A 22,363-nucleotide genomic window follows, 5' to 3' on the forward strand; every position below is an offset into this window, starting at 1 on the left:
ATACTGGATAACATACAAGCACCAGTATTTTGCTCGATATTGTGGGTGTGTATAGTATGCTTACATTTCCATATTCACATCTATTGTTATATATGGTGGTAGATGGCATATCATCATCCAACACCAAGACTGCTGCCAAACAACGGACAGGTGACAATAAAGGTTCACATTCAAAACGTAAAACTGGTTAACTTATTGATGTGTTAAGACTGACTGACTGAGTTTGGTTTTACGCCGCTTTTAGCAATATTCCAGCAATATCACGGCGGGGGACACCAGGAATGGGCTTCACTCTTTGTACCCATGTGGGGATTCGAACCCGGGTCTTCGGCGTGACGAGCCAACACTTTAACCACTAGACTCCCCCACCGCCCCGATGTGTTAAGAAAGTAAGATACTTTATGGGTGACAATTTCACTATCATAATGTTGCAACGTTTTGGTATAGATTCTTATACCGTTGTCAAGCAAGAGTGAAGTACTACAGCACAGAACGGACTTCATCAACAGAGATTAAGTAGGAACAACATGTAGGTATAAATCAAGGGGATTAACGAACACAATAATGGATAGTGGTAATAATGCTGTGACAATCGGAGAATGATTACACAATGCCATTTTTTAGTAAGTGGTCAGATGTAACAGTTATATTTGGGATTCCACTTTCTTAGTAAAGTACAAATTCTAGTACTTTTTAGGGTTGAGTCCCATCCGGGAATCGAACCCACACCCTCATTTCTAAAACATGGCATTGTGTAATCATTGCTTTCAGCAGTGGGAGCTGTGCCAATTTACACTTCTCAGAGGGGTACACAAAGTCCGCAGTCTAGACTACCAGTTGTCCGACTTCCAATTTTGTGGAAGTCGCGGTAGCTGAGCGGGTTAGGCGGCTGACACTGTGTGCTGGCGACTAGGTGCCTGACTCTGAGGGTGTGGGTTCGAATCCCGGATGGGACTCAACCCAAAAATGTACTAGAATTTGTACTTTACTAAGAAAGTGTAACCCCAAATATAACATATGTTACACAATAGGAGGAAGCCAAATGTCCATGAGGTAGAACGAAATACACATGGCTTAAAAGTTTAATTAGTAATGATGGCTGGAGTGCTCTGCTCTGTTGTTTTTGTCAGTTCATTGTATGCAAAAGTGATGACATATCCTTGATCTCTGTTGATTGATTTTTACTTAATCTCTGTTGATCTATATAAGTCTGTTCTGTGCTGTAGTACTTCCCTCTTGCTTGACAACGGTATAAGAATCTATACCAAAACGTTGCATTATAATATAATAGAGATGTTGTCATCCATAACGTATCTTACTTTCTTATTACTCACCAACTTCTAAAATGCCAATCACAGATTATTGATGTGTTGTTTTCCAGCAACACCAAAGCCTGAAGATGCTCATCACAGAGAAACACAGCAGGTAAATATGTACTTAGCTGACATGACACACTGCATGAACAGTGTTGAGGATGTGTTTGGCAGCTTGACTCCTGACAGTTTCCAGGACTTCAGTCCTGCCACACAACAAAACACATGTGATACATGTGGTCTCACCTTAGGCAAGTGAGTTTGTTCAATATTGCCTCCGTTCACGCAGCAGAAAATGGGTACCCAGTGGGATAAGTTATGTGACTATAACCTTCTAGAAAAATGGATACTCAGTGGGATAAGTTATGTGACTATAACCTTCTAGAAAAATGGATACTCAGTGGGATAAGTTATGTGACTATAACCTTCTAGAAAAATGGATACTCAGTGGGATAGGTTATGTGACCATAACCTTCTAGAAAAATGGATACTCAGTGGGATAAGTTATGTGACTATAACCTCTAGTGCCTAACAGGCAGCTTGGGTTATCTGGGGTAATAATGTGCTGTGCTTTGAGCAGACTGTCATAGTCAGTGCTATGAGCATACTACGCGTGGAGTTTGGCGCTATATAAATTGGACACATTATTATTCATTATTATTAGTCAATGTCCCCCTAGTCCGAGTGTCTTTACACTATGAAGACATGTGAATACATGCAGATTCATACAGTTTGAACACCAGTTTCGGATTCACCAGAAACAAAACACAGTTAATGCTTAAATGAAATGAAGTTGATCACTACATCAAATGCAGATGTTCACTATAAAATAACTTACCACTTCTTTATGCCAAAAAGCAAAAATCATATTTAATGCTTCAGAAAGAAACTGAATATATTTTGGAATTCAAAGATTTTAGACATAAAATTATGCAATTAGTAAAAGTGTAATGATACAATAAATATGAAATAACAAGTACTAAACACATGCCAGTAACGCAGTACTCTCTCCAACATGGTTTGAAAACCACTTGCAGAAAACTGATGACCATTCAGTATCAGAAGCAAACTTGGCACTAAATTTCAAAGCTGCATATTTTGCACTCATGAAACGCAGCACAGTAGATTGGTAATCTGCAATGGGAATCTTCCACACACCCTGAAAGGTTAGCTGTAATGAATCCATCAAACTTTTCCATAGTTTCCTAGCTGTGATTTTCCATAAACTGTAATCCAAGGGTGTGGAGAGTTTCAGAGCATGACTTCCATGCACAGCATATAGTCATTCATGTAGGACTAAGCCTGTCAACCCCAAAGCCATCCTAGAGTAATCCTAGTAATCACAGAGGGTGTGGACAGGATATAACATCACCAGGTTTCGGTTAAGGTCAGACTAAATACAATAAAACATCACTGGGATAACACATGTGTTTTGTTTACACATATTGTGCCTCAAGTAGGTGAAAGGGTTAAAAACTCTATCAACCTCTTTGGAAGTGGCAATTGTGGAACTAGGTGAAGGACTTTGTTTCCCAGACACCTGCGCACCTTTATACGGGAGAGGTTCTGCAAAGACTGGGGGGTTCTGTGGAACTGGTCAAGCCATGCTGCAACATGGGGGTCCAGTAGATGCTGGGATGGATGCTGTGACATCAAGAACACGCTTGCAGTTCCTCTCAGGCCAGACACAAGTAACAGCTCCACGAGGTCAAGGTCGGATCTGTCAACAGTCAATTTATTTGACAAATGGAGACTGTAAAAGATTTGCTGCTCTAGTTTGTGCATGACATATCATGGTAACTAGATTTTTTATCCAATTTCATCATCATCATTACCAAGCTGTATATTTCTAGGAGGGGTCCTGAGTTAAAAGAGTTCTCACAATGACTGTACATTTTTGGTACATATGCACATTAAACAAATGACCTCTGTCAACACGTGAGTTTAGTTTTATGCCGCTTTTAGCAATATTCCAGCAATATCATGGCAGGGAACACCAGAAATGGTACCCACACAAAGTACCCATGTGGAGAGTCGAACCCGGGCGAGTAAACACTTTAACCACTGGGCTACCCCACCACCCTCTGTCAATAGGGAAACAAGACGAGAACAATGTCCATCAAGAATTGTGCAGGGCAATTACACCAATACCTCATTCTTCAGGCAAAACAATTGCATCATAATTCCAACACTTTCATATTCCAGACTTTCCAAGCTATCATAAAAAGTAACAGCACCAAGGCAAAGTTAAATCATGTTAATATGTCCACAACTATTGCTGTCTGTGCAGGTGACATATATTTTACTGATAACTGGAAACATGAAAAATATAGAGGGAGAGGATTTAATTTGTGTTAAAGCATTGTTAAATAGCTTTGAACTTTAAAAAATAAGAATTGTACTAAAATCCAAATGATAACTAACAAGCTTTTGCCAGTTTGACTGCCAAAGGCACTTCATTTGGAATCCACCCGTGAAGATCCGGGTTAAAACTGATCTTCAGTAACCAATGCTTGTCGTAAAAGATGACTAACGGGATCGGGTGGTCAGGCTCGCTGACATGGTTGGCACATGTAATCGTATCCCAATTGTGTACATCGATGCTCATCCTGTTGATCACTGGATTGTCCGGTCCAGACTCGATTATTTAGAGACCACTGTCATATAGCTGGAATATTGCGGCGTAAAACTAAACTCGCTCACTCATTTGGAATCCTTGATAAATTCTTGTTGTTCCTAATGTGTATAAAGTGGTCTGTTTCATAGGACAATTATGTCAAAAATATATTCCATCAACTGTAGATTAAAATGTTATGGTAACAAGCACCTGCTCAATACATCCAGACACTGACAACGTCAACAAATCAAACAGAACTAGTCTTCAATGTTTGCAACATCATCAACAATGCACAAAGTTCAAAGAGATGCCTGTAAGAAACTTTAACTATTATTATGACTGTAATTATCATAGAACAAACATTATTTAAACATAGATTTATAAGTATGCCTGTCTTTAGGACATTAGTTGTATATAGAGATTTTATGACTGCTTCTGTCAGTTTGGCATCACACCAAGGATAATTATCTAAGTGCAATCAATATTAGAATGAATATTCTCTGTTTAAATTTCACTTACAACAAATAACCTTTGACCTGTGACGTTCTCCCTTATCAAAGGAAATGAATAACCATTTTTTGGTGTAGCTTCAGATTTGCAGAGGAGTGGTGGGGTTGCCAATGTTTGAATCCAAATTTCTGATGCTCGCCACTGTGCTAAAAGCGTGTAAAACCCAACTCACTCACTCAGATTTGTAGTTCAGTGTGGCTGAGATACAAATACTCTATTCATTCATTAACAAATGATTTTGTTATTCCGTCATGCCTGAGGCTCTGATTTAGCTGAAGATGAACTCTATTGATATTAAACAGATATTTTAAACCGAGGATACAGTGTCTCAACAGTCATCTGTCATGCCTATTACGCTAGTTCACTATCAATAACTATCATATTCCTTTACCAAGCACTAAAGATCAGTAGAATTCTGTCTTGCCATGTCTACCCCTGTTGTGGTGCTAGACACTGCCCCAAGCATCATGTTCATTCATTCAGCCTATTCTAAGACGAAACAAAAGGTTAGAGTAAAGACCGACAGACAACATGACACACATCAACACATGAGGGTAGAGTGTGAATTCGACAATTTATACACATGTATGTCTGGACGTTTCGCTGTGTACCTGAAGATGTTTAACGCAGCCTGACACCTGAACAGAGGGAGCTGGGTGCAGCCTCGTAACAGGATGCAGATCACAGCTCTGTGGCCATGTTCAAACAGCTTGTTTAAGGAAGAGAGTCTGCAACAAGATGCTGGACGCTATACTCAAGGCAGAAATAAAGCATAATCCATGAAAACATGTTAACTAACATCTATAGGCTCATATCTAAACAATGCCTCTCCTTTTGCCTGAATAGTAACAGTCTGACAAATGAAGACGATAATGTTTGATACATAGCCTCTAACGATTAATAATTGGTCAGTTCATAAACAGTGCTGTAATTTCTGCCCTGCTTGTGACAGTGTTGGGATTCTGGTGAAACCATGTCTACAGTACCCCATCCCTGTGGGATTCTGGTGAAACCATGTCTACAGTACCCCATCCCTGTGGGATTCTGGTGAAACCATGTCTACAGTACCCCATCCCTGTGGGATTCTGGTGAAACCATGTCTACAGTACCCCATCCCTGTGGGATTCTGGTGAAACCATGTCTACAGTACCCCATCCCTGTGGGATTCTGATGAAACCATGTCTACAGTACCCCATCCCTGTGGGATTCTGGTGAAACCATGTCTACAGTACCCCATCCCTGTGGGATTCTGGTGAAACCATGTCTACAGTACCCCATCCCTGTGGGATTCTGGTGAAACCATGTCTACAGTACCCCATCCCTGAGGGATTCTGGTGAAACCATGTCTACAGTACCCCATCCTGAGGGATTCTGGTGAAACCATGTCTACAGTACCCCATCCCTGTGGGATTCTGGTGAAACCATGTCTACAGTACCCCATCCCTGAGGGATTCTGGTGAAACCATGTCTACAGTACCCATCCCTGAGGGATTCTGGTGAAACCATGTCTACAGTACCCCATCCCTGAGGGATTCTGGTGAAACCATGTCTACAGTACCCATCCCTGAGGGATTCTGGTGAAACCATGTCTACAGTACCCATCCCTGAGGGATTCTGGTGAAACCATGTCTACAGTACCCATCCCTGAGGGATTCTGGTGAAACCATGTCTACAGTACCCATCCCTGAGGGATTCTGGTGAAACCATGTCTACAGTACCCATCCCTGAGGGATTCTGGTGAAACCATGTCTACAGTACCCCATCCCTGTGGGATTCTGATGAAACCATGTCTACAGTACCCCATCCCTGTGGGATTCTGGTGAAACCATGTCTACAGTACCCCATCCCTGTGGGATTCTGGTGAAACCATGTCTACAGTACCCCATCCCTGTGGGATTCTGGTGAAACCATGTCTACAGTACCCCATCCCTGTGGGATTCTGATGAAACCATGTCTACAGTACCCCATCCCTGTGGGATTCTGGTGAAACCATGTCTACAGTACCCCATCCCTGTGGGATTCTGGTGAAACCATGTCTACAGTACCCCATCCCTGTGGGATTCTGGTGAAACCATGTCTACAGTACCCCATCCCTGTGGGATTCTGGTGAAACCATGTCTACAGTACCCCATCCCTGTGGGATTCTGGTGAAACCATGTCTACAGTACCCCATCCCCCTAAAGGAATTCTGGTATGAAAAGTCCCTAGCAGTACCAGTCCCAAGCTTGTGTCCCTAATTTATCTTGTAAGAACACATCCTCAGTACTCTAGGCTTGTATCTTGGCCCCCTTGAACAAAGTAATGTAAACTCAGAGACAATCAAAATTCTCTATTAGATCACCTTAGCCATTGGCTGATCCAAAGGGGGCTTCAGGGGGTTCGACCCAACCCACCCCCCACCCTTTGAAAATGACTAAAGATCTGATTGAAGTAGTTATGTTTTGCATTGGCGGAGCCAAGATAGGGTACAAGGGGTTCAAAAAACACAAAACAAACCCCCGAATCCCCCCTCATTTGGAAATTCCTGCCCCTCTCTCTGCTCTCCTCCCCCTTCTTCCCCAAAATAAAAAATAAAAAAAATAAAAAAATAGAAAAATAAAAATAATAATAATAATAATAAAAAAATAAAATAAAATAAAATAAAATAAAAAAAATTGGAAATTCCTGGATGCACCTATGTTAGCACTGCAATCGGGCCCTGGCTGCTGTTATACAAACCAACCTAGTGTAATCATGACTCCCATGCCTTAACATTGAGCTACGACACTCATCCCTGGTCATTGTATCCCCCGTACCCCATGCTTGTCTCCCTTTGGATATTCTGGCCATAACATCTCCCAAGTATCATCACTCACTCGTGCTGAAACCAGGACAAGTCGAAGGTATATTGATGGTCCCAGTCGTATCGTGTTAACGAAGTTTCACTGTAAATCAAGGTGAGGACTGTTGATACAGGTAGTTATTCAGACACCTCAGGGAAACAAGCATAGCTAAAACAACAAGAGCTAAAACTCATATAAAATTTAATCAGGCTGTACTAACAAAGCAGTAACAATATCTTACTTTCTTTTGTTAGGTATTCAGTATTCCACCTACATGACAGCAGCATGTAAATAATCAGTTCTGGACCAGATAAACCAGTGATTGACATCATGAGCATACATATACAGTAAATGCAGTAGTAACAACTACAATGTGAAACATGCCTATCCACTGATCTACTTTACTTGCTACCTGTGAATATCCAGGTTAGAACTAATCATCAGCAATCACTGTTTGACATAAGAGGCAACTATGGGATTCGGGTTGTCAAGATTAGTGCATGGATAACACCATATCTCAGATGCGTAGATGGAGGCTGATGATGTCAGTCACTGTATCGGTCACTCCAGACCTGACTATTTACAGACCTTCATCATACAGTTAGATTATACAAACAGAAACACTTTAGTTGTTGCTTATAACAAGCACATGTTGCTGGGGATATGTTCCAGTGTAGGTGACGAAGTTGCAGTTAAACCTGCAGAGAGTAAACACATATTCACTTTCTGACACTGGTAGGGGCTTGTGTGATGTCCACACCATGACGCAAGAAGACTTCCACAACGTCTGCAAAGCCCTGCTCCATCGCCGCATGTACAGCACACCTGCCGCTCTGGTCACGCTGCTTGATGCTGGCGCCCGCTGAAATAAAACGCTAGAGTTGCCATGAGCACAGACGAAAAACACTCTATCATTAACTAATCTGGGCCTAGAGTCAGAAAATATTCATTGTGATAGATCAGCCCTGATCAGCATTTATTGTGTTTATAAAAATCACTGGTTTTTTTGTATTTATAAAAGTCGCTGTTTTTTCATAGCCTGTTTAACAATCACTGAGCAATATTCGACCTGTATGGTAATGGCTGTGAAGTCCTGACCAGACAATCCAGTGATTGATATTGTAAGCAATCGTTTGTGCCCTAGAGTGCAATGACATACACTCAACCGATTCAACAAGCCTGACCAGCATAGACTGCGGGGAACCTATTCCAAACTGGAATCGAACCCAGGCCTTCAGGGTGATGAGCCAAAGCTTAAACCACTAGGCTACCCCACCACCCCAATCCTCACCCCAAACTAGACAGCAAAAGAGTGACAGAGGCAACCCAGAGAGATAACAGCAGAGGCCCAGATAAGCTGCGTATCCAGGTAAAATACCCATAGAAAATTTCCAACTATGCATTGAAAAATAATTGTTGCGTACCAATTATGCACTGATGTTAGATACGCAAAAAGTTCAAAACAAATGAGTACGGAATATATTTATAAAAATCGCTTGCGTAATGAAAAAGACATTGATTGCTATCAAGTTGTATTGTTAGTATAGGACAAGTGTTGTACTGTTAGTATAGGATGAGTGATTTTTTATGAAATCATTTCCATTATGTTTAAGTTGGTTTTGATTAGGTATGACATAAGGCAGCACATACCTGCTTAGTAAACTTACTCAATGACATAATACTTAGGTGAGTAAAATGACTGAAATACGCACATATTTGAAAGCAATGGGTAACGGGAAATGAAATACCCACTCCAAAAAATAGGTACAGTACCCACATGAGCTAAATCTTATCTGGAGCTCTGTAACAGGCACAAATAATTCAGGAGCTGGCTCGACAACTAGTACAACAAGTGTTTGCCACTAATATGGCAATGTCCCCGCCGCTAAAGAAGAATGAAATATTTATGACATATTTACTACTATGTATTTTTTGGGTCACATACAAGATGCCTGAAATGACCGGTGTCTGTGAAATCCCCCAATGTAGGCTGTCACCAAATTTGAAGACATTGGGTACAACAGTGCATGAGATGTCACGTTAACAAGAGTTTGAAAAGTGGTCAAATTGTCGTGGTGACTTTGAAGATATTGTCAAGGTCACCAAAATTGACTGGTGTCTGTGTAATCCCCTAAAGAAAGCTGTTACCAAATTTGAAAACATTGGGAAAAACAGTTCATGAGATATTGCTTTAATAAGTACGGACTGATGTACGGACGCTGCTGAATACATAGTCCCCTGTTCTTCGTTGCGGTGGGGGACAACAATGGTCGTTATGGCAACACCTGTGATGTTGTATGGTGTTGTTTCATCCGTGTTAACATACCTGTGATGAGCATATTGACCGCCTCTGCGTTGTTGAAGACTGACGCCACATGTAGGGGTCCAACACCGTACATATCCTGTTTGTTGAGTTCACATCCCTGAGACAACAGGTACCTCACGACTTCATTGTGTCCTGCACAGCAGATAATGCATGTCACGTTGGGCAGCACAACAGTTTTGAAATCATACTCAGCAATATTCAAGTTATATGATGGTGGCCTATATAAAATATAGTCTGGACTAGTGATCATCATAATGCACTACATACCATGCCATCAGGATATGACGATACTCAGTCATCAAGCTTGGGCATTTAATCCATAACATTACTTCTAAAAAAAAGATAATTAGCTGTGCAGTGTGCACCATTTCTAATGTTGAATTATTCAAATTAAAGTTATGATATAAGGGATGTTCTCAGTGGCCCACCTTTCATTGCGGCTTCATACAGAGGGGTGACACCATACTTGTTGGATACATTAACATCACTACCAGCTTCACACAATATCTGAAAACATAATCACTTTGTCAACAAATATCTAAGCACAGGTCTGCGTGAATGATTGCATGCATGTGTGCATGTATGTACATGGGTACATGCATGCCTGTGTGTATGTGTGAGTATCACAGATAAGTGAATCACATCCAATTAAATCATCACACACCACTTTGACACAATTACCTGAAGTAGACAACCCTCCGCCCTCACCACCACACTGTCCCTGCAGTAGACAAGCCTCAACCCTCATCACCACACTGTCCCTGCAGTAGACAACCCTCTGCCCTCACCACCACACTGTCCCTGCAGTAGACAACCCTCCGCCCTCACCACCACACTGTCCCTGCAGTAGACAAGCCTCCACCCTCACCACCACTGTCCCTGCAGTAGACAACCCTCCGCCCTCACCACCACACTGTCCCTGCAGTAGACAACCCTCCGCCCTCACCACCACTGTCCCTGCAGTAGACAACCCTCCGCCCTCACCACCACACTGTCCCTGCAGTAGACAACCCTCCACCCCTCACCACCACTGTCCCTGCAGTAGACAACCCTCCGCCCTCACCACCACACTGTCCCTGCAGTAGACAACCCTCCGCCCTCACCACCACTGTCCCTGCAGTAGACAACCCTCCACCCTCACAACCACATCACTGCTGCAGTAGACAACCCCCCACCCTCACCAAGCCTGCAGTGGACAACCCCACACCCTCTCCCCCCTCACCACCCCTGCAGTGGACAACTCTCCGCCCTCACCACACCAGCAGTAGACAACCCTCCACCCTCGCAACCACACCCTCGCAGCAACCACACCATCCCAGCAGTGGAAGACCCTCCACACACAACCACACCACACCAGCAGCAGACAACCCTCCACCCTCACAACCACATCACCCCTGCAGTAGACAACCCTCCACCCTCACCACCAAATCACCCTTGCAGTGGACAACCTTCCACCCTCACCAAGCCTGCAGTGGACAACCCCACACCCTCTCCCCCCTCACCACCCTTGCAGTGGACAACCCTCCACCCTCACCACCCCTGCAGTAGACAACCCTCAATCCTCACCACCCTTGCAGTAGACAACCCTCCACTCTCACAGCCACACCACCCCAACAGTGGACAACCCTCCAACCTCGCCACCCCAGCAGGGGACAACCCTCCACCCTCACAACCACATAACCCCAGCAGATGACAATCTTCCTCCCTCACAACCACATCACCACAACAGTGGACAACCCTCCACCCTCGCCACCCCAGCAGGGGACAACCCTCCACCCTCAAAACCACATCACCCCAGCAGGGGACAACCCTCCACCCTCACCACCACACCACCCCAACTGTGGACAACCCTCCATCCTCACCATCCTAGCTGTGGACAACCCTCCACCCTCACAACCATACCACCCCAGCAGTGGACAACCCCCCACCCTCGCAACCACACCACCCCAGCAGTGGACAACCCTCCACCCTCACCACCACACCACCCCAGCAGTGGACAACCCTCCACCCTCGCAACCACACCACCCCAGCAGTGGACAACCCTCCTCACCTCCACAGTAGACAGGTATCCCAGTCTGGCCGCCAGGAAGATGGGGGCATGGTCTTGACTTCCAATATTCACATCACAGCCTGCTTCTATTAGCCGCTGAGTTATCATGTCACGTATATCACAGTCCTTCACCTTGATGGCCATATACAATGGCGTTAATTTCACATTGTCTGTAAGCTGAACATCAGCCTCGTATGACAAAAGAGACACCACCGTCTCAATGTGACTGTTATCAATAGCAACAAGAAGAGGGGTCAAGCTGCTGTACTGATTGGGAAGGTTTGGGTCAGCCCCTGCCTGAAGGAGGACCTCAACTACATCAGTGTGACCCTCCCTGGCTGCACAGATGAGGGGCGTGTCCCCGTTGTCATTGCTTTTGTTGACATCACATGTAGCTTGGCGGGATCTTGCTTGGGCGCAGATGTCATCCTCTGACTGAAACATAAATGTCAAACCTGTTGGAATTTGGGTCATATCGAGTAATAGGGCAGAATGGGTCCTCATGGCTGTGACTGTACATACCATGGAGATTCAACAAATTCAATGGAAACAGTAGGTCTTCCATGGGGTTTCTGGAAAAGCAGGGGGGATTTTGTGGTCTCAATACACAAAATTAACATGTATATACTCAAATGAATTATTACAAATAACCAAAAAATACAGCTGAAGATTCAACTCTGCCTCTAGCAGAGGCAGTCTGACTCTAGTCCTCATTAAATGCATTTAAAATCAAGGTGGGAATTGGTGTTTTAGTATTTGTACCTAGGGACACTGTAACTTAGATGATCTTTACCTGTGTTTCAAGCAGAATATTAACAACACTTCTTCTCCCGAGACGACAAGCAAGGGTGAGAGGTGTCCAGCAGTTGTCTCCCCTGCCATTAATATCAACATCCTTTGTTAGAAGCTGCACAACTGTGGAAACAGGTTCGTGTTTGATCGCAGCCAGGAACTTTTGGTCAGTGGTTGCCGGGGTGATAAGCTGACGCCGTGGACGGTGGTTCGTCAGCATCACACAATCCAGGGCCATCTTGCTAACTGACACCACTCATCTGAGACAAACAAGCTGGTATAGAACGAAATTTCTGTACTAGGTCACTTTTTCAAAACTAAAAGTCAGTTACAAAGATGTCTAACTTCCACCCTTTAACTTACTGAACGTCATAGCTCTAGGACTGTTTTGTGTATGTAAGCCTCACATTCCTGGGATATTATCGTTGGATCATCGGTTTTCGGACATCGTACATTTTCAGACTCTTGCTATAGGGAGGCAGTTTGTGTCACACAGACCAGAGATCATATGGTCTCAGCACAGACATTGCAAAAACATGGATAATAGCTTATGTATAAGAAAAAGTTGTTTCTGTTTGATAATATAGTGACATGTTTTGGAAATGTTCCTGTGGGTGTTGTAAAGCATATGAAAACCATAACACAAGGACATAAACTGCAAATAGGATATCCCCACAATTAATCTATGTGCATCAGTTCACTATGTTTGTGACAAAACTGACATAATCTCATCTAGGTTTGGGAGATATTTATAATGGTAGATTTTCAACAATTTACAATATGTTTGTAAGTTGTATTAGTCTATGTCAGTGTGTGGACATTTTATAGCCTTCCATTTGTGGATCTGCATTAAAGTTCACTCTCAGATCACTATTTTGCACAGAATCAGAGACGGAGAAAAGTTTATCACAGACAAATTTAAATCTAGATTTATTTATCAACAAGAAATGGTACATACTGTTGTACTTATATCTCTGTGGGGGTCAAACTTGTTCAGGTATGCCGATCTTCCGACAGCTGAGAGACAAAACAAGAAAAGGGGGATAACTCTCGTTTGGGGTTATCGTTGCGTCTGTCAAGCAGTACATATTCGTCTGCTCAAGAGTGATTGGATGTGAATGTCTACCACAATACATTTGATACCTCCAATGCACGATATGAATAATGAATTGGTAGCACTGTTTTGAACTCGTGCAGTAAAAGTTTCAACTTTTAAAAGTTAACTTATGGACGCTATCGGAAAAATTCATCGTGTTTACATGTGACATCACAGATGAATCATCGCCGCATGAATTACCTGTCGGTGCTTACGCATGCGCGCTCGGTCTGCTGACATTCTTCGCCTAAGTTCGGCACATTCCGGTTGATAAATATTGAACACGACAATATCCGAGTTGGTCCGAAGTAGCTGATACGGGGCATTTCGGAGCAACATGGCGCCCATCGGAGAAAAGGATGACAGGATGGGCACGTCGGTTGGGGATGATGGCTCAACAGATGACTCTCAAAATTTGTGGTAATTGCATTTCAAATGAAGATCAAGTAATCGACGTATCTAACTATTGATAATTCCCATTTCCCCTCGAATATGGGTTATGCCCGATGACAGAACTGCACAAGAATTTTTGTCGGACAAAATTATAATGATCTTTGCCTTCAGCCAGATACGAATGATATTTTAGCTGTCTACCTTAAATCAATTATCCTATTATACACGTGGGTATAGAGGTTATATCAATCAACTACCTGGTGTGTGTTACTGGGGACGACCCTTCCAGACATAAATGACTACTCACGAAATTGCGAGCACCTGTTGTCAATCGTCAACACATATCCCGTTTGACTATCACACTCAGCTTCTTCCGTTTAAATGGTTCATTGTTGTTTGTGCATCTGGATTTTGATGCATGTTTTGATTTGCACTGTTTATTCAGTTGTTGACTGTTCATTCAGTTGTTGACTGTTCATAACACCACATTCTGCACAAAGAGCAATTATTAGACACACAGCATTTGGTTAGATTATTGCTTGCCTGTTAAGAGCTTATGAGTGCATTAACAATGTATATATCAACAAATAAATGTGTTACGGTTTGCATGGTTAAGAACGAAACACCCTTATTTCACTAATGTCTGTCAAGATTTGGTACATGTATGTACATTACCAGCTCTGCAGACATTCTTCTTCCTTGGTTACAACTTACAGTCTGTCTATGGTGGGATGGTTGCCATACGCCTGAGGAGGTTTGACAATGATAATGGTGTGTGACATAAAAATTTGAGTCTACAAGCATGACCTGATGTGTATCATTTTTAGATCTTAATGTTATTTATGAACATTAAAGCTTCCAATGCTGAAACTAAGGTTACTATGGTTACTTGTCAGAAACAAAGGTATTTGGACCTGTGTCTTTGCTGAACCCTGATAGCTGACGCAAACTTAAGAAATGTTGAGCTTTTAATAAATCTTTGATTTAATTTAGAAATAACCATTTGTGTCATTGATTATGTTTAATTTGACGTATGCTGCAGAGATTGGTGGCTAAAGTCACCAACTGAGGTAGCATTGCTGTTTGTAGGTGTTGGGCCACAATACGAGCATGACGCTTTGGTCGCTGATGGCAAGTTTTTCAGACAAGTATGCTAATGGTGCTAGAACTAATGCTGATAGATAGTACATGCATCACATGTGCCAATACTCATATCAATCTACAGACACATGTCAGGACACAACAGATGTACTCAAAAGCTTTTTGCGTAGACTTATATATTTTCTTGACCAACTTTTGTTCTTGCATAATCATCATAATTTTAACCACATTTTCTCATTATCTGATGAGGTTTGGTATTTATTAAACTCACATTTAATTGAATTGGGAAAGACCACAAAACAGGCATAAAAACATATTAGTGTTATCATGGTTTTTACTTTATTGTAGTAAATCAGGGCTGCAGATAATTTTTCAATATAGGAGTAGTGGAAAAACTTAAGAGTACATTTTGAGTACTGAATGGAATTTAATGGCGTATCAGTAATCCTGTGTTTCGTTTCATATATGCACCACAACATTGCTACTCTTGTGTAAACAGGTCAATAAACAATAAAACAACACTCTATCAGATAAATACGTCTGTAAATGATTCCAAGACCGTACAGCATTGCTGTGGTGCATGTGTGCTACGTTTTCTAAATTATTTCCTACCGTATTGTGCATATCTTTTAGCCATATATACGCCGATACGGCCCTTATCTGGAGCCCTGAGTAAATAATTCATGTGTTAAACAATTCAACGTTTAAATTATGACATTTAACATATTCAGTAGTTCCCTGATTCAAATACTCTAGCAGCAATTCAAACTCTTGCTTTATAATGGTATAAGAATCTAAGTTGAAATTTCACATCATGATACAATAAACATGATAAAGGAGTTGTGTCATCCATGAGGTATCCTGCCTTATTAGTCATGAACTTATCAGTGAATGATATATTGAATCAGGGTTTTACACTGACTTTTAAAAATGGGAGTAATGGTGACTCACAATATTTATTTTGGGGAGTCATTTTCAATATTTGGGAGTCATAAAAATTTTAATATGTCTTTGTGTTAATCATTCTCAGTATGTAACTGTGTATGTCACACCACCAAATGAAACTACAGCATTGTTCAATTCAAACAGCCAGGATTACTGTCTCTGAGTTCTCTGGAACAATCTGATAGCTCTGTAAAAGTCAAACTATCATCGAACAGTGTCACTTTTTGCTTATCAAATCGATTTTATTGAACTGAATTGTGAGGGCCACCCATAAAATTTGCGTCAAGCTTGACTCGTATGATAATATTTTGAGAGTTGTTTACAAAATTGTTGCGTCAAATACGCAGGAATCTCGTGTCATGTAAAACCCTGTTGAATAACAAAGTAGCTAAAAGTAAGAGGGGTTGTAAATGAATTTTGCAAGTCCATGGACTTCCCCGTCTCTGAACCGATTATTCGTAATTCCCCTCATTTATTCTCAAAGTATGTAGTTGACTACCACTGGGATTTTTCGCATCCATTATACACAATTGTGTAGAATTGATGCAGGAAAATATACATTGCACGCTGGGGTACTCAAAACAGTACTCAATGTACCGGATTTTAAAGTTTTCTGTAATATTAATTATTAAATCTTACAGTACTGAGGGCTTCACCATTTTGTACTTTGCAGGACATGCATATTTCCTGTACAGACCCTTGAAGTTAGTAACAGGGGGCACTGTAGACCCCTAGATATGTAGTTCATAGTTAGATCCCAGTATGAAGACACTATGGTGTTGGACGGGCTGCCTCATTCAAGGGAAACAAACAGGCTGAGCTCGTTTTGCAGCAGGAACATGCACTCCATCAAGTCCATTTGTCTTGTCAATGTCAGTGTATGTAGGACTGGGGTGTCTCAGAATAACATGTTGTCACTAAGATCTTCGTTGATATTTATAACAGTTGTGGCAATCAATTACAAGTCACAAACTATTTCAGCAATTCAAGTCATTGACATGGCAATGTGAAATATCAACTTTATGTAATAGAAGATGGGTGTCAGTACTTTACTGAGATATGAATGTATGTATTCCAGTGGAACTGAAAGTCCAATGTGTGTACTGGTGCAAGGTCTATATCTTAGGCAAGTTGCATGAAATCATATTACCTGTATGGTTTCATGCTGATACAGGATTGTTGCTGAAATAAAATATAGTTCTTGAAGCATGAGGGTTTCATGCCTGTAGTTAACTCTATACTTTATGTGTAGGAGGCGACTAGCAGGATGGGTGGTCAGGCTTGCTGACAAAAAGTGACATGATTGACACATGTCATCGGTTCCCAATTGCGCAGATCGATGCTCATGTTGTTGATCATTGGCTTGTCTGGTCCAGACTCGATTATTTACAGACCGCCGCCATATAGCTGGAATATTGCTGAGTGCGGCGTAAAACTAAACTCACTCACTATACTTTTTGTCAGCTTTCTTATTTTCTCAAGGTGACAAGACTAACCATTGGATGAAAGTATTTGCCTGTGAGGTCACGCTGTCTGTGTTTGTGATGACTACATGTCGGCCATACACATTGATGAAAGTGTACATTAGGGGTGACCCCTGTTGTTATTCTTGGTTAGAGTGGTCCTCTCAACCTGAGCTGGCCCTAACATGACTGAATGGATCAGATGGTCAGGGGGTGTGACCAGGTTGATTCCCTGTGCACCAGCAATGTCACAAGTGTTTCCCCAATTTGCCAACTAAGAACACTTAATTTAGAAACCTAGATATTTTCCTATGGGCCTATCAAGCTTACTGATGACTCAAATTAGTCAAATGCTGGCATCAGACTATTGATCCTGCCTGCACTCCCACACACCATGGTCACCTGATGTAGGTTTCTTGTATTTGCTGTTAGAAACTTCACAGTTCTATTACTTCTAATAAACCTAATCATCCTTAACAACCATTTTTGTCTTTTTCAGGGCCCATATTTTGAGTGAGGTTCAGTCCAGCTCAGCCTCCAAGTTGTCATCATCTAGATCAGTATTAGTGTTAGGTGAGTACTCAATTATGCTGCTATAAGTGTACATGCTGGATAAGAGTGCTTAGAATCTACACTGAAACATCACTCCTGTGGATAAAGAAGTTGTTCATCTATATGTCTTATCCTTACTTATGCTTTTGACAATTTGTTCACAATATTCATCAAAGCCACCATCGGTTCCCAATTGCTTAGATCGATGCTCATGATGTTGATCACTGGATTGTCTGGTCCAGACACAATTATTTACACACTGCCACCATATAGCTGAGTGTGGTGTAAAACTCAACTCACTCACCAATCGCACATTAATCTCATTGTCATCTGTCAGTTGTGAAATCTGGGGCTGCAACAAATACACTATGTGGCGAGTACAATATGTTTGACCAATGTGAAGTAACAAATACAAACATTTAAGCATAAATACTTTCTTTAATATCCACGAATTAAATTAACAAACTTGTCATGTAATCGCTTAGATTGAAACATTTGTTTTAAAGTGTCTGTAAAGTAAAACCAAGTTCTATGGATAGTCAACTTCTTAATTGCAATGAGTGCGATGTTTCAGTGTAGGTACAAACACCGTTATCCTAGTACCTACACCGAAACGTCGCACTCATTGCAATAAAGAAGTTGACTATCCATAGAACTTGGTTTTCCTTCATCTATACAACTTCTAAAATGCCTCTCAAAGAATTTAGTGTCTGTGGAGCTACATTGCTGTTTATAGTGTAATGACAGTACTGTAAGTCGCCTTGGCAAAGTAAGACAAGTTGCGATACTGAATTTCTTGAATATATTCCATTTTGCATGTCTCACTTAGATATAACAGTCTCTTAAGAATATTCGTAAATACTCAATTCTTGTGACCACAAGAATTAACTATTCATGAAGGTACACAAAATTACGCATGTGGATTGTAAGTTTTCTAATGTAACAGACTAGAAAAGTCATAAAGTCTTCTTAAATTCTTTTGTTTGCGAAATATATCCCATGCTGTCGGGTTGTTCAGGGGTCAGAATATTGGTTCTGAGCAACTAATGTTTGTCAAAGGAGGCAACTAAATGGGTAGGGTGGACAGCTAGGTCCCCAGTTGAATGGATTGATGTTCATGATGTCAGGGTTTGGATTGTATCAACTCAACTATTTGAAGAATGCCGTTGGTAACTGGAATATTGATGAGTGCAGCTTTAGTACATTTCATGCCTGGACAGACAACAGTAAACACATCTGAACAGGTGCTTCCTATGATTTGTATCTTAAAGATTCATCTCCATATCCGGAGGTATATGATGCATCACAATCAAATTTTTCAAGATGGGTTGTTTTATAAATGCATGATGCTTTTTTTGTGATGAACTAGTAAACAGCACCGTAATAATGATATCTAAAAGATCGCCACATGGCATGGATTAACAGATTAAACTTGTTGAAGATGTTTAAGACCACAAAACTTTCACATGTTATATCAGACTCATAAAATATTATCCTTTGATAGTTGTCGTCATGGTCATGAAAATAATATGCTTAGTATGACAGATGTTCAGAATCCTTCTTACACCTGTATATATTCCCTGCAGGTGACAATGACTCTGGCAAGACCACATTGATAGCCAAGCTTCAGGGAGTCGAGGAGCCGAAGAAGGGCTCTGGATTGGAATACTACTACATTGATGTTAAAGATGAATACAGAGACGGTAAGTCACACCCTCAGTCTTCTTACCAGTAGTGTGGGTCTATAGCTTCCATACTTGTACATCGATCAGTTCCTCTTTGGACATGGGGCGGTGAAGGTAAAAACGTTCGTCACACCGAAGATGATACCCAAGTTCAATTCTCACATGGGTACAATGTGTGAAGCAAATTTCTGGTGTCCCCACTATGATATTGCTGGAATATTGCTGAAAGTGGCATAAAACCATACTCACTCACTCACTCTGTGGACAGGGATGGCATGGGGTCTTCACATTACTGCCTCTGACTCAGGAGTGTTCTCAGGGTCACTGTTAGGTCTTAGGTTTGTGGCATAACTGGAATGTAAATTTCCTTACTCAGGTTATTGTGATTCATGGCATCATGGATTATGTTTTACTCTTTAACAGCTGACATGTGTTTAACCTAACTAGACCAGTGAAGGGTTACTGCAGACTTTTAACAGTACTGCACTGAATATAAACCTAAAATATCTCTAAGAAAATAGAAATAAAAGAATATTGATTTGTCACAAAAACTGATTTCCTGAAGTTTGCCTGATACATGCTACATAGCTTCTTCACTGACAATCCATATCCCTGAACCTTGTAACAATCTGGTATTTCCAGAAGAGCATATTTTATTATGTCAAACTGTTAAATATGTTACAATGGATCTTTTATTCTAAATTGAAACATCTCTCAGTGTATCTGACAATGTTATATTCACAACTGATCCTGTAAAAAGTGTAGGGCAATTAGCCCTGACCTTTAACCCTAACCTTTGCCAGAGTTATCTTAGATGTAGCCTATGTTGTTACAGATGTGTCACCGGGATGGCTGTCACACTACACTACCCAACAGTGTATCGAGACTGCATTATTATCCCTCTGGCATATAATGCAGGGGTGGGGTGTGTGTGTATAGTCAATGCCTCATCCGTCCGTAATCATTTCATTTCCGGAACATAAATAACAAAATGTTCAATATTTTTCAACAAAAATTGTTATATATATCAAACAGAACCTGAAGTGGTGCTTTTTGCTATTAACAGATTTTTGGCATTTTTGTTTTTCTGGGTTTCCATGAAAACAATTTGGTTTGAAAAAGGGGTGGATTTCATTTCTGGAGCATAGTTCAAAAATCACTCAATATGTATCAATAAAACTTGGCAGATATATCAGACAGATCCCAAAGTGGTGCCTTTTGCTATTTGCAGATTTTTGGCATTTGTATTTTTCTCGGTTTCCATGGAAACTCTTCAGACTTAGTCTCAAAAGGGAGGGGTGAGCTTCATTTCTGGAGCTCAACTTGAAAACCGTACAATGTCTTTCTACATGATGTGGCATATATATCAAATAAATTTTGAAGTCGTGCTTTTGCTATTTGCAGACTTTTGGCATTTATTTTTTTCATAATTTCTGTTGAAGCGAAGTGGACCTAGTAAAAAAAAGCATGTTGAACTTTAAGTAACTGTCGATGATTTGTTCTTTCAAATTTGTAGGGGCCAGGGGGATTTGTCATCTTCTGATGACTCTTGTCACAACATAAATACACGTTGGTTGCTGGCAGACTGACTGACTGAGTTTGGTTTTACGCCGCTTTTAGCAACATTCCAGCAACATCACGGCGGGGGACACCAGAAATGGGCTTCACACATTGTACCCATGTGGGGATTCGAACCCGGGTCTTCGGCGTGACGAGCCAACACTTTAACCGCCCCTGGTTGCTGGCAGAACTGATATGTTGTGAATTATGTTTTTGCTCATCATGATCATGGATATGTTTTGTCAGATTACATATTCCTGCTTCAGTGATGTTGTGTGCATCATCTGCCTCATTTACATGATCATACACATGCATATGTATGATTATCTCTGGATTGTGTGACATAGGGCTTCCAGTACAGGTGGGCCTGCTCCAGACATTCATTACATCATAGGTCATGACACATGTCCCAGTTAGTGCATGTCAACATACCTGTGCAGACAGTAGTAAACACATCTGAACATCACCCATTTAGTCATTAGGCCAATCAGATACATGACCCAATATATAAGGGCTGGTAGTTGGAAAATATTTTAATTTTTTTTTACTTCTTTGAGTGGCATTTTAGAAGTTGGAAGTCAGAATGACTCAGATCGAGCACGTATATATGGATGACGTTTAAATACAGGTTCTAAGTATGAAATGTCGTGCTCTAGAATAAAAGAAGTAAAGAAGTTGTCATCCATATATATACGTGTTTTATTTGAATGTTTATAAAATATTTGTTCACTGTTTTAACATGTTCAAATTGTAAACACATTGGCAGTGACTCCTCCAATGGAATATGTACCATTATCATTATGGATTCCACTTTCTCAGTAACGTACAGGTTCTAGTACCCAGGATTTAAACCCACACTCTCAAAGTGAAGCACCAAATTGCCATCACGCTACCAGTACCACTGCGGTTTCCACAAGACATGCAAAATGGAAGTCTGAGAACTGGTATTCTTTGTGTTCTGGCAATTTGGAACCTCCTTCTGAGATAGTGGTTTGGCTGGTTTGTTGTTTAACACTGCGCTCAGCTGTATGGCTGCGGTCTGTAAATAATCGAGTCTGGACTAGACAATCCAGTGATCAACATCATGAGTGACATGATGACATGTGCCAACCAAGTCAGCGAGCCTGACCACCCGATG

General features: G+C 41.3%; 2 protein-coding genes across 4 annotated transcripts in view; one reads left to right on the forward strand and one right to left on the reverse strand.

Annotated features, from left to right (window-relative positions):
• Window positions 1–942: 942 nt before the first annotated feature.
• On the reverse strand, window positions 943–13,753 carry LOC124285999 (ankyrin-1-like). 3 transcript variants are annotated; one of them, XM_046722317.1, is made up of 10 exons: window positions 13,389–13,753; window positions 12,432–12,690; window positions 11,639–12,073; window positions 10,017–10,095; window positions 9,589–9,720; window positions 7,986–8,124; window positions 7,296–7,364; window positions 5,052–5,168; window positions 2,862–3,033; window positions 943–1,519 (listed from the first exon to the last, which is right to left on the reverse strand). In XM_046722317.1, the coding sequence occupies exons 2-10, from the start codon at window positions 12,666–12,668 to the stop codon at window positions 1,514–1,516; spliced, it is 1,386 nt and encodes a 461-aa protein (XP_046578273.1). In that variant the 5' UTR covers window positions 12,669–12,690; window positions 13,389–13,753; the 3' UTR covers window positions 943–1,513. The 3 variants fall into 3 exon arrangements, with proteins under 3 accessions (XP_046578273.1, XP_046578270.1, XP_046578272.1); XM_046722314.1 differs by lacking the exon at window positions 943–1,519 and having other exon boundaries at window positions 1,630–3,033; window positions 13,389–13,745; XM_046722316.1 differs by lacking the exons at window positions 943–1,519; window positions 7,296–7,364 and having other exon boundaries at window positions 1,632–3,033; window positions 13,389–13,735.
• A 79-nt stretch (window positions 13,754–13,832) lies between these two features.
• The window catches only part of LOC124286000 (cytoplasmic dynein 1 light intermediate chain 2-like), a 31,142-nt gene continuing 22,611 nt past the window's right edge, over window positions 13,833–22,363 (forward strand). The window contains 3 exon segments of the mRNA XM_046722318.1: window positions 13,833–13,946; window positions 17,928–18,001; window positions 19,567–19,683. Coding sequence (XP_046578274.1) covers window positions 13,864–13,946; window positions 17,928–18,001; window positions 19,567–19,683 — 274 coding nt within the window. The 5' untranslated portion in view covers window positions 13,833–13,863.

This window comes from Haliotis rubra, unplaced genomic scaffold (genome assembly GCF_003918875.1).
Source record: "Haliotis rubra isolate DU_JTF1 unplaced genomic scaffold, ASM391887v1 Scf372, whole genome shotgun sequence".
Taxonomy (NCBI): domain Eukaryota; kingdom Metazoa; phylum Mollusca; class Gastropoda; order Lepetellida; family Haliotidae; genus Haliotis; species Haliotis rubra.

What these genes read in the sequence shown, in the direction of transcription:
- LOC124285999 (XM_046722314.1), bottom strand. Translation starts at nt 12,668, where the DNA reads ATGGCCCTGGATTGTGTGATGCTGACGAACCACCGTCCACGGCGTCAG. An exon ending in GCCCCTACCAGTGTCAGAAA is followed by an intron (nt 7,365 to 7,985) that starts GTGAATATGTGT and finishes CTTGATTTACAG; the next exon opens with TGAAACTTCGTTAACACGAT. An exon ending in TTGTCCTGGTTTCAGCACGA is followed by an intron (nt 5,169 to 7,295) that starts GTGAGTGATGAT and finishes ATCTTGTTGCAG; the next exon opens with ACTCTCTTCCTTAAACAAGC.